General features: G+C 37.1%; 1 protein-coding gene across 4 annotated transcripts in view; it reads right to left on the reverse strand.

The window, feature by feature from the left end:
- kiaa1549la (KIAA1549-like a) overlaps window positions 1-13507 on the reverse strand; it is a 155998-nt gene that overhangs the window by 43076 nt on the left and 99415 nt on the right. For 3 of the 4 annotated variants that reach the window (XM_041997621.1, XM_041997622.1, XM_041997620.1), the window contains 2 exons: window positions 10927-11087; window positions 9295-9330 (listed from right to left, as the gene is read on the reverse strand). In XM_041997621.1, the coding sequence (XP_041853555.1) occupies window positions 9295-9330; window positions 10927-11087 (197 nt within the window). The remainder of the gene's footprint in view (window positions 1-9294; window positions 9331-10926; window positions 11088-13507) is intronic. The other variant, XM_041997623.1, reaches the window with a different exon arrangement.

The following is a 13507-nucleotide window of genomic DNA, read 5'->3' on the forward strand; positions in this document are numbered from 1 at the left end:
AACTCTAAATATAAGGTGTACATTGTAAGTCTGCTCTGCAGAATGATGAACTATGAAATGGATTCAGTTGTTGGGCAGATACATTTAACTGCTTCATGGCTCCTTAAGCTGAGTCTGGAGAAAGTTCCAGTGACATGAAGGGCATCATGATTTGTTCAGGTAGCTGTACATTCTCATCATCCTGCTGTTAAAGTTGCCTCACATCCACACGATGAAAGTACTCGAGAAACTGTTCAGTAATTCAGAAATGATTACCTCTCAAGACCCACTACAGTTTACTTATTGGTTGGTGTGGGAGTAGCCATACCTCCTTCAGGGAACCCAGTCTTAGCCCTTTCAAGATGGCCCAAGAAATAATTCATAAAAAACAAAATAACATAAAGATCTCATGTAAAATTAAAGGTATAAACTGTATTTCTATTGTGAAATTTTCGTTTCACAGTATTTTCTTAAGTATATTTCAGATTTTTTCTTTCTTTCTTTTCTTTTTATTTATTTATTTACTTTTATTTTTTTTTTTTTAATGACGTACAATTTTATTCCAACAAAGCTAGTTTAGTCTGTGTCCAAACCTGACACCAGCTGGGGGTAAACATATGATTAATTGCATTTCTGATGAATAAACCTTTTTTTAATTAATTCATATAACTATATTATTTTAAAAAGTAGTCCTTATACTAACATATAAGTGTAAATGGAACAGGAAAATCCAGTCAGTTCCTTCAATATTTTATATTTGCCCTTATAGTTGGACCAAGCTATGGTAATTAACTATCCATAACCCAAACACATCAATTTGACCCAGCGTATTTACATTTAATTCCATCACCTAAATTCTTTTTCACTAAATTAAAGCATTTGATTCAGGTGGAAATCATTTTCATAATTTTATGACGTTCACCTAAGAAGTTTTATTTAGTGTAAAACAAGGTATCCACCAGGGGCCAAAGACACGTATCAGATTGTATTCAACAGGGCTTTGACCAAATTTTTTACCATAAAGTGATGGAAAAGGTCTCAAAATCTGTATGCATCAAATATGATACACATGGCGTTAAAACGTTAAGGTGGTCAGCTGCACAGGACCGAGCAAACTCCACTTCTTGAAGAAGCTTAAGCTATTTATAAGGTGGCTGTAGCTCAGGAGGAAAAGCAGTGGTCTTTCAGCCAGAAGGTTGATGGATGGTTGGTGTAGTCTGGTTCCCCTGACTATGTGTCGAAGTGTCTTTGGGCAAGACACTTAACCCTAGGTTGCCTCCCGATCTATCCATCGGGGTATGAGTGTGTGTGTGAATGGGTGAATGTAACAAGTGGTGTAAAGCGCTGCAAGTGGTCAAGTTGACTAAAAAAGTGCTATATAAGTACAAGTCCATTTATCATTTCGTTAACAAAGTGCTGCAAAGTCTGGCAGAAAATCCATCTTTCTTTGTAGCAAATCTGTTGGAGTTTAAGAGTCAGTGACTCAAAGAAAATGCAAAACTAGTAAATTAGTTTGGTGGAAAGTAAACAGTGTGCTCAACCAGAGGCTTCTTCTGCTCCAATACAACAAAGACCAGTACAGGAGGTCATCATTTTTAACATTTGCGTCTCATTCCACTTTTAGCGTTGTAGGCTAATAAAAGCTTAATGCAATCATCGTTTTCCAAATATATTTTCTGATTTTCTTCTTTTAAATGGACACAAGTTGTTAAAGCTGAAAATATATCTGGCCGTAAATCTGCAGATAAGGTTTCTTTCTCAGAATGAACTAATAAATAAATTCTTTAAACCATTTATTTCCAGAAAATGGATTAGGTCCAATGTAACGTGAATTAGATTCTCAATTGAATTGAGATTCTCAATCCAGTTGAAGCACTGAACAACCTTATAGTTAAATAGCTCTCTGACAGCTTAGCAACTAACAAGACATGGTCTCCTATATACCAAAGAGAAAACACCAGATAAATTCAGCTTCTAATTCAGATGAAAGTAATTGGATGGCCATCCCTCTCTGAACCAGTTTTTATCAGTCTCCAAACAGCAGAGCCCACATAATGAACTGCTGAAAAATAAATAAATAATTAAATTGAGAGGCATCTTTGAAGTCAGGGGTTTTGGCATAAAGATACATTAATGAAAAGCCAGCAGAAGAAGCATTTTGCTAAAGCCTCCAAGGCCTGGACTTGTTCTTTGTATTGTTAAATGCCTTTCAATTGAAGAAACACAGAGCAAAAAAACAAGAGAAAGACCAGCTTAGGGTTGCACAACAAGGCAGATGAAACCCTGATTTTTTTTCCTCTTCCATTTTGAGTGTCTCCAAAATAGGACACCAAATGCATTTGATGATGCGTGTTAAATTCTGAGTGCATGCGAGGTTATTCAGCATGAGCATCCGGCTGACAGCATTGTTAATAATTCATCGTTTATACACACCGCTGTGCCATCAGATAGCTCCAAAACACGTGGCTGCAGCCGAAGGTGAGTCTTGTAGAAATGGATACAAGCTCATGGAAAGCAAAGAGAGAGAGGGGGAAAATGGCTGTCTCACCACGTCATGAATGGACTGAGCGTGTGTGTCTGCATGCATATTCTACCCTCTGATGTTATCTATGTTGACAGTTGTGACTCTCTCGTGTGAACCAGGTACAGAAAGTGCAAACAATTATTTCCCTTTGGCCCTTATAATGCTCTAAGGTTGAGAAGGGGGATAAAATGTGTATGTTGTATGAGGGAAGAGGTAGAAAGCAAGAAAGAAGGGGAGCAGAAAATTAAATAAGCTGTTCTAAAAATATCCCTCCACCAACATGCATTTGGATATTAGCAGCTAACACTGGGCACGACGTAATGCTGAACTGAAGGTGATACACACTGAGGGGTAAAGGCTCGTCATCCAGCTGCTGATGGGTATCCGCCTACATCCATGAAAACTGTATGGATTCTTAGAAATGTCAAGGCCAAGAAATATAACCTTGAAATGTGTGCCTGACATTTCATGGCTCGTATTTTACCGCCACTGCTCACAATCTGTCTTTAACTCTCTGTTGCCTGGTCTTCTTCTCCAATTTTCATTTAATCCCACCTCCCCTGCCCTCTTTACCTTCCAGTGTCTCACGACAGTGAGTTGATTTAACAAATTGATGTCTTTCATCTTGTCTGAGCAGCCCGGTTTAATGAAGACTTTGACTGCAGACAGTTTGTGGTATGGTGTGAGACTCTGATCTGCCTGTCAGTGATTAATAGTGGTTTTCTTCACATCCATTTACAATGCTGACAGAAGGAAGGAGCAGGAGAAGAGGGAAGATGACAGCAACATGGGGTCCAACAAATTTGTCTCCCAAAAGATCTTTGAAGCGACTTTGAGCATGACCCCAATGCACCACCAAATTATCTATCCTTTCACTATCAAACAGAAGCTTCTCTTCTAGTCTAATTTTAGCCTTAATAGCATCGGCCAACAGCAGCTTGATGAGGTGCAGCAGATGGACGAGATGCGCTCTATTCCCTCTGTGGCCATATTGATTTAAATTCAGCCCTAGCAGGGTGGATGAAACTACAGAGTTTCTTGTGAGAGAAGAGATTAGATAAATGTGAAAAGAAAGAAAAGGGTAAACATCTGCACCGGTTAAATAAACTCCTCTTGGGGCAAGTTTAAGAATGATGCAGCAAAATGCAAAACACATTGACTCCTTTAAATGGCAGCTGCTGCAACATACTCGCATTGAACAGCTTACAAATGAAAAATAGATTCCTTGTACTTTTGCTGATCCTACTTCTATTGCACTCCACATGGAAGTTGGCTCTCCAGGGCTTTAACGCCTGCACAACACGGCACAGAGGGAGGAAAAGCCATTTTGAAGAATGTTGTGGCTGCACAGCAGAGTGATGAAGTGAGCCAGATGCTGCAGAATGGCTCTTTAATGCTTAAACACACATGCAGACCTAATATAAACCATAATATTGTTCAGCAGCTTTAGGTTGTCCTGCATGGTGAGTGATTGCTGAGAGGGATTGAAGCACATTACACATGTGTGTAAACACATGAACTAATACTTGTCAATCAAAGTGCGTGGATCTGGTTTTCAAAACAAAACAAACACAAGTTGGCTTTTCACGTGGACTCTTTTCACACCTAGAATCATCCTAAGGACCTTAGTACTTATTATTTATCTGACTTGCTTTTAGTTTACAAGCCCCAGAGCTCTCAGGTCATCGTGGGCTGGGACTATTTTATTTTATTATTATATATTTTAATGTCTTTACCAATGGAACAGCCTTCCAGGGGACCTGAGGGCAGCTGAAGTGTCGATATTTTTAAAAGAAAGACTCATCTTTTTAATAAAGCTTTTAATTAAATGTCTTTTTAGTATTCATTGTCTGTATTTCACTTACAATATCTCACAGAAGTGAGTACACCCCTCACATTCTTGCAAATATTTCATTATATCTTTTCATGGGATAACACTATAGAAATGAAACTTTGATATACAGAAACTATATAAACTATAAAAAAATGGGATACTGTACATTTGTTTCTCTCCAAGTCAAGTTATATTTAATCTGGTTTTATTGTTTTCTGATTGTGTTTTACCAATTTATTTATTAATTACAGATTTTGTTTTAATATTCAACCCATGTTTTTTCTACCATTTTTTCCGTTTTTATTGCGTTCTTATTTTATTTCACTTATTTTATCTTTTTCTTATTCTATATTTGTAATCACCTTTCATATATGTATATATATATATATATATATATATATATATATATATAGTATCAATCCACACATCACTGCTGATTAGTCTGATTAGTGATTGGCATTTATTTTATTAATTTTATTATGTACACAGCGGAAAAATACCGAGGTCCAGGTGTCGTCAATGGCAGCTACGGCCTTGGTAAGAATGCTTCACATCAATTTTTGAAAATAAATAAACATTTAACTTTTAAGTCATTCTTGTTTCCTCTCCATCACGCCGAGGAGGAACCGTTTCTATGGCATTTCTAAAGAGGCGTGTAGTCATCATATATGGTTAATGAACGGGAAACTAGAAGGGGATTCAGAGCATGTAGATTTTATCACCAGATGATTACTTAATAATTGCTGATTACTGTTTTACTGTTCTATTTTAACTTTATTTGCATATTCTTGTTCTGCTTTTTCTCTTTATTTAAATTTCTTATACAGCATTTTGGTCAGTGGTTATGATGTTTAAAAGTGCTTTAGAAATAAAATATTATGGTATGGTATGGTATGGTATGGTATGGTATAGTGAGGTATGGTATGGTATGGTATGGTATGGTATGGTATAGTGAGGTATGGTATGGTATGGTATTGTATGGTATGGTATGGTATGGTATGGTATGGTATGGTATGGTATGGTATTGTATGGTATTGTATGGTATTGTATGGTATGGTATGGTATGGTATGGTATGGTATGGTATGGTATTGTATGGTATGGTATGGTATGGTATGGTATGGTATGGTATGGTATGGTATGGTATGGTGAGGTATGGTATGGTATGGTATGGTATGGTATGGTATGGTATGGTATGGTATGGTTTGGTATGGTATGGTATGGTATGGTATGGTATGGTATGGTATTGTATGGTATGGTATGGTATGGTATTGTGAGGTATGGTATGGTATGGTATGGTATGGTATGGTATGATATGGTATGGTATGGTATGGTATTGTATGGTATGGTATGGTATGGTATGGTATGGTATGGTATGGTATGGTATGGTATAGTGAGGTATGGTATGGTATGGTATGGTATTGTATGGTATGGTATGGTATGGTATGGTATGGTATTGTATGGTATGGTATGGTATGGTATGGTATGGTATGGTATTGTATGGTATGGTATGGTATGGTATGGTATGGTATGGTATGGTATGGTTTGGTATGGTATGGTATGGTATGGTATGGTATGGTATGGTATGGTATGGTTTGGTATGGTATGGTATGGTATGGTATGGTATGGTATGGTATTGTATGGTATGGTATGGTATGGTATTGTATGGTATGGTATGGTATTGTGAGAGGTATGGTATGGTATGGTATGGTATGGTATGGTATGGTATGGTATGGTATGGTATGGTATGGTATGGTATGGTATTGTATGGTATGGTATGGTATGGTATGGTATGGTATGGTATGGTATGGTATGGTACGGTATTGTATGGTATGGTATAGTATGGTATGGTATGGTATGTATGGTATGGTTTGGTATGGTATGGTATGGTATGGTATGGTATGGTATGTATGGTATGGTATGGTATTGTATGGTATGGTATGGTATGGTTTGGTATTAACATGCATACAACTGGCCTCTGTACATTTGATAAATACAGTGTTTTTTTAATTCTCACGACCATTTTAAATTTGTTCATGAGATGGAATTTCTATGAACAGTTGATAGATGAGGGTCCTGGTGTTTTTATAAACTGCATTATTTCCCATTCAGTGTATTAATTGACATTATATATTGTTATATTATATTTAGACTGATCATACTTGAATTACAATAAGTGTGTTTACATCACAGTAGATTAGTTTTTTTGTCAAATAAAAACTATATTTTTAAATGCATGTATATATGTTTGTCTAACTAAAGCTCTAAAAGTTGGACTGAATGCCCTGATAATGCTTTTGGGGGTTTAATCATTCAAATGGGCTGAGGCAATCTGCACATGTTCAATAGCTCCTGTCCAGCTCTGAGAAGAAGCTGGTAATAAGAAAAACTACAGGGGACGGCGTGCCTCTTTTTGTATAAACAGTGAGCTGGATATCTGTGTTAATGAAGCCAAATTCTCATTAAAGCTGCTGTAATTCACACATTCGTCTGTCTTTAGTCAAACTGCAAACAGCATCAGAAACTCCAACTGAAAATCAGCCCATTTGCACTACATGGCAGTTCTTTATCTAACAAACATCAGCCTGAAGACATGAAACGTTTCATCAACCAGTTAATCTACCTGGAACCCAAGATGTTACATGTTTTGATCACAGTAATGATTGAACTTCAACAGTCAGATAGATGAAGTGCTGCAAGCAGGACCATATAGTGATAGGAATCACAGCACCTTGAGTCAGCACTGCACCGAATGTAAGATTCTGAGCCGATTTAGGCAGATGTTAAAGATAATAATTTAGCCAATGATTACAAATACATGGAGTTATAATCTTTCACATTTGTGTAAAAAGAAATGACTGTTTTAAAGGACTGTTTAGGCTGTTAAACTATTGCCATCTGAATGAATTTTTAGAGCTACTATGGCCCAACATATTATTCATTTATCTATTTTTAAAATCTCATCAGTTTCCAGGTAAAGTCAGTGTGGCACAAGCAGGACACGGCAGAATATCTCCCACAGCCATCAGGTGATGTCGTTCTATTTCCTAATAGGCTGATAGTGTTAAAAAGCTGATACCAATATTTGGCCAATATACTGTATCTGTCCATTCCTATACTGTTTTAGTTATGTTTTCCCTCTTTAATTTTTCACCAGTGTGGATGGCTTGGGTGTAAAAAATCTAAAAATATTCCATTTCGATAAATGAATAATACAAATTATATCCTAGAACAAGTTACCAACAGGACCACAGCATCATGTATGTAAACATCAGCATCAGCATTACTTCCCTTCTAAATATAATCTGAAAAAGCTAGTTAAAGAAAACCTGTTCAAGCTACGTAAATAATATCTTCCAGCATTTAGTGGCTTTGGTATCAAAAAGACTTTTCTGTTTTTCTCCTACTGAAGCTCAACAAGTACACAGAATCTGAGGTAAATGAGAGATTTTTTAAAGTACTAATCCTGGTGGGGTTGATGTTGCACAGAATACCATCCACGTATGTCCCTTATCTGTACAAGAATAATCATTAGAGATGGACCATTCTGTCCATCACCTTGCCTTATTTTCTGAAACATTTCACACAGTCATACTTTACAAAAAGAGAGACTGTTTCAGTCAGTAGAGACAGAAAATCTCAACGGTCTGTATGCCTGTGGACGTGTGAGAATAATAAATACTGAACGGACAAAGTGAAATAACAGAAAGGATGTTTATTTACTAGAAATGTTTGTTACGTTTCCACAAGCAGCACTAAAATTAAATTTGTGATCAATATTTATCTCATTTGCTTACATATGCCAGTTCTTTAGTCTGCAAGATGGTGAAAGAAAACAGTGGATACGTACTGCGTATGAAACATATTTCTGGACTCCCTTAATATTTGATGCACCTTCTTGTATAAAAAAAATTTAAAAAAAAGCAAAGCATGTGCAATAAAATGTTTACAAATGGTTGTGAGAGTAAACAAACCTCTGAGCTATAAAAACTGAAATGTTAATGTATTACTTTAAGCAGAGGACAACAAACATCAGCAGTATTTACATCTGTTCTCTGGGATGTTTACACCCTGCTGCGCTCTGGAGTTACACCAGCTCTATTTCCCACCAAAAACATCCCGCCTACCCATCCTTGAATCCATCCTTCCCTCAGCTCACTTTGCATCTCAGGGGATGAGGATGAGAAAAGCTGAACCAAAATAACCCACAAATACAGTAGCTGGCATCCTTCACCACAGCAACACCATCACTGAAGGCTTGTGCATGGCGCTTTGTCACTGAAAGCTGTTTAGCATTTTATCTGCTGGCCATTGCTTCTCTGCTTTGAACCCATGGTAATATAATTTAGCTGAGAGCCTAATATAAAAAAGAATTAGATTGGAGGTCCGTGTAGGGTTCCCAATGCAGGATGAAGGCAGCTTCATCTGAGAGGATGAAACAACATGGCTTGATAGGAAAATGCACGAGGTCATGCAGGTTGATGACACAAGCTCGAGCTATTTTATATGCATTCTACAGAAATAAAAATAAATGGCTTTGGTTTACAGGTGCTGAGCTTTTTTTTTGCAGTTCATATTTATGGCCTCGCTTTTGGCCAACCGAACTGAATTAATTTCCCTTTACAAGACAGCCCCTCCTTTTTAATTCAGTCCATCGACTAAAACCAAAACAATTTCAATCCTAAGGAACTTGCTTGTGAAATTTATGCCCTTATTATAGTTTTCCCATGTCCTCATTGCCCTCTCCCCCTCCTCCTATTGATCTCTCAACCAATGAGGATGGTGAGATAAGTCACGTCCACAGCACAGCAGCCGCATGCAAGAATTTACCCAGCAACCACGACACACAGCACATCAAAAGGCAGCCAACATGGAAGTGGTGCAGAAAACAAATCATTCATTGATTCATTGATTCATTCAGTCATTCAGTAATCCACCCAAAGGTTATCTATTGAATACCTGGTGGTGATAACTGCCCTCCCTTCGATATGAAGTCTAAACAGGGAGAGAGTCAGAGTGGAAAAGGTCAGGGGGAAGGGGATTTATACAGAACAGAAGAGAATAGGACATAACATGAAAGGAAGGAAGATGTCCATCTTTACAGTTTTGCGCTGTTTAAATCAGTTGTTTAAACAGTCAGAAGCTTAAAATCTCCTGTAAAGTTAAGATGTAAGGATATCTACTAATGAATCTGCAGATTACAATTAAATCTTTATCTTCCACTAAAACCGTGTAGGGAAACATGTGGTGGGAGCAAAAAAAAAAAAAAAAGTACCAGCAGATATACATTTCTAATACAATTTTTTCCACTGCTGTCACAGCTGCTGGCAAGCACAGCTTTCCATTTGCATTTGTTACTAATAAGTCTTGGGATTAAAATTGTGTGGTTGTCCTGAAATAATTAGCCAATGCAGATTTATTGTAAAATCTGTACAATTCTGAATATTTTGGACAATAAATGACCAACCACTACACAATGGAACTTTAAAGACTGATTTTCTTTTATTTACTTTAACCAACATAAAATCCCATGAAATAAACAAAACAGAGAAGTCTGTCCAAACTGTCCATCCATCAATTTTTGACCCAAATTAAAGTAAGTGGACCAACTATTAAAAATATTCTTGGCTAGTCCACTGCTTCTTTCCTTATAACCAGTCCAGGAGTATGGGGATGCAAGGCTAGATAAAATATATATTGTCGATGAAAAGGAGGCCTTTGAGAACCACTAGAGGTTGCAGATGATTTAGTTGGGCGAAGCTTTAAAATCTTTAATCTTGTGATGGAAATATTGTCTAAGTGTTATTTGGGACATTTAAGAGATGCCTTAGTCTGTATGTAAAATTGCTGCTGCTAATCATGCTATCAGATGTGAAATCCACTTTTTGATTATTACGTTCAAACAAAATCAAGGTGCTCTACAAAACAAATGAGGTTGGCGAGCTTATTGCTTGTTTACCACTTCATTGGCTGCAGTGACACAAGCAGCTGTTGCTCTGGCGTCATGTAACACCCCACATCCAGGACAACCATCTGACCCAATCACACCATCTGGCAGCAATCTATTACAAATATGCTCATTTTTAATGATTGATTTTTAGTTAACCTTAAATGAGCTGGTGTTGAATGAACACTGGCAATGTGAAAAAGCCAACATTACCCTCAGGTTCCTTTCCAGTACTACGAGCCCTGCCCATTTCTTTTTGGCCAATTGGTCTTTGTAGCATGCATGATTAGCAATGACCACAGGCTGTTTGAGCAGTGAGAAAACAAGTGAGAGAAGCCAGCAGAGATGGACTTAATTTTTCTGACCTGAAGCAACAGCTTGACAAAATCAGTTTTTTGTCTGATGTGTCTCTCGTAACAGGGTTATGTAATCTTGTTGAGACCTTTCAGAAGATTAAATCTCTGAGATTTGTTGAAGCAATGACGTTTGAAAATCTTAGGGTGACAGAAGAACAATTTATTTATAGTAGTAACAGTAGAGGAGGAAATAGAAGAAACAAAAACAAAGAGGGATAAAGAAAAATAGCTCAAACATATGGCATTATATAAAAAGAATACACAGTGATAAGGTTTTTACACTCTTACCTTAGAGCGGGTTTTAAAGGTCCTGAAGGCGCCAGTCTTAAAAATGACCCTGTTCCTCTTACACAGGATGAAGGCTACCATCCCAATCACCACCACCAATAAGAAGAGAGGTGTCAGAACAGCCATGATCCACAGGTTGCTGGGCGGTGTCTTCACCACAGCTATAAACACACACAGACACATATACACAGAGGTTTAACAACAGCATTTAAATATTTGATTTCTCATAAAAAAAAAGTCAAAGGTAATTACTGAGTGTGCGTTCATATTTGAACAGTAGACAACAAGGAAGCAAATAATCATTCTGATCATAGAAAAAGATATTGGTGCACATCAAGAACCAATTTTAGGTCGTCTTATAGTTAGTGTTTCTAGTGATTCTCTTCTACCTTCCATTTAGAAATTTATGATCAAATACCGACAGCAGGGATTTATGCAACAGTAAGCTGCATGTTTACTTGAAGGAGCAATGAAAAAGTAGCTGTCTGGATTAACTTTTTTATGCTTGACAACTAATTTCCAAAATAGCAAGATGCTCAACATATGAAATATTAAAACCCCACTACTGGTATGTACAACTGGCATCCGTCTTGCATCCCGTCGCTTCTCTGAGCTCTCCCCATTCAGTAAGAGTCAGTCCAATATTAACGCCTTGCTCTGCAACTTTCTTTTCCCTTACTCAGATAATGTCCTCTTTTGATTTTCTTTGCTAATTCACCCATGGTGAGTGTTCAAAATGGCCAGTGTTGATATCCATTTGCTGGATTGTGACGTTGTGCTGTAAAGCGAATTTCTGCATTACAGAAAAAAAAAAAAGAAACTGTAAAATGCTGTTTCTCAGTCTCGGGATGCTGCAGGGCAAGGACAGCTCCAGGAATGTATATATAATAAATATCATTGTGCCATAAAAACAAGTCAGAAGCAGAGAGTTTTAAGGTTAAAATGTTACATAGTGCTACTTTAAATTGTTGGAAGAATCTTACATTCAAAATTAATATCTCAAAAATCTTCAAGAGGGGGTTGCTAAGAGACTGAACTGGTTGAGTCTCATGCACAAAAGTTAAAGCCTTTGGCTCTTTGCAGTTATCCCGTTTTCTGCTCCGTCTCCTGTCAAATAACTTTTAAAAATACTCATGAAATTATGTTTAATAAAATGAAAAAAATATATATCAATCCAAGAAGAAATTAGAAATATGATTATTTAACAGGATGAAGCAAAATTAGGTTTTTAAAGGTACAGTGTAGCTTATTTGGCTTTTTGTTAGCAAAAATCAAGTATCGCTTTCATAAATACGTATTTTACCAAAGTCTAATCAAAATCGCACCCAAATGAAAGCGTTCTCGTAATTTAGAATAAGTTGTTTATAAATACATAGGTGGCGGTGCACCCAACCGGAGGCTCCTAAGTTGCATTGCCATCTTTGAATACAGTAGCTGAAAGGGGTCAAACTTGTTAGCCTTACGCGTTTTACCTGCGAGTCCCCGCTGTTTCGCGGGGGAGGGGGCGGGATTGGTGTAAACAAGCCAAGACGACCGTGAGACGGAGGAAAAAATAGCCAAGAAAAGAAAAAGAAATAATAACCGGGAGCAAACGAGTGTATACATCGGTGGAGCATTTACCAGATGGAGGCAACGGATGTAGGAGAGGGACTTGATAGGGTGGTTGCAGGCTTTCTGCTGGATGGGTAATCTAACAGTGAAGTTTATTTTGGCGTCAGTGGGGGTGGGGTAGTTGTCCTCCTTCTAGTCATACAAAATACACGAAAGTAATACCAGTTTCTCGTCATAATTTAATCACCAGTAGCATAATCTGTTATGACAAATTTAAAAAAAAGAAGCTGCAGTTTAATTTCAGGCTTTATCACGTACAAATATCTGCTTTTTAGTTAAGGCACACAAAGTGTATTTTTATATGGCTGAGCCTCATATGAGGCCTTTTTAAACAACATAAATGCTAGTTTGCTTTTAAATGCATTATATTGACAAAAGTATTGGGACACCCCTTCAAATCATTGAATTCAGGTCTTTGAAGCAGAGTCGATAAAGACATGGATGAGCGAGTTCAGTGTGGAAGAACTGGACAGTCATGGCCTCAACTCGAAAGAACACCTTTGGGATGAATTAGAGTGGAGACTATGAGCCAGACCTCGTCTTTTAACATTATTACCTGATCTTACAAATTTGTTTCTGCAAGATTAACTCCCATTAACACACTTCTAAACCAGAAGAAGAGTTTAAGCTGTTATAGCTGCAAAGAGTAAGCCAACTCCTTATTAAACCCTACGAATTAAGAATGGGATGATATTAAAAGTTAATGTGTGTGTAAACTTTTAGGAAGATATAGTGTATCTGGTACAATATCTGCAAAGTCATTGATCAACATTCCTTTATGGTTTGGATAAACAGATCCTTTATTAAAATATTTGAACAGAGCTGGTTTGTTTAAGTTTTTAACAAGGGTTTTGAGCGAGTTATGTGTTTGAACATCACTCAGTAAGCTGTTTTTTTTTTTTTTTTTTTTTTTTTGCTGTCATTTCATGTTTAGCACATAAATGTCAGACTGGTAAATTTTCTCATGTGA

The sequence above is a fragment of the Melanotaenia boesemani genome, chromosome 10 (genome assembly GCF_017639745.1).
Source record: "Melanotaenia boesemani isolate fMelBoe1 chromosome 10, fMelBoe1.pri, whole genome shotgun sequence".
Classification (NCBI taxonomy): domain Eukaryota; kingdom Metazoa; phylum Chordata; class Actinopteri; order Atheriniformes; family Melanotaeniidae; genus Melanotaenia; species Melanotaenia boesemani.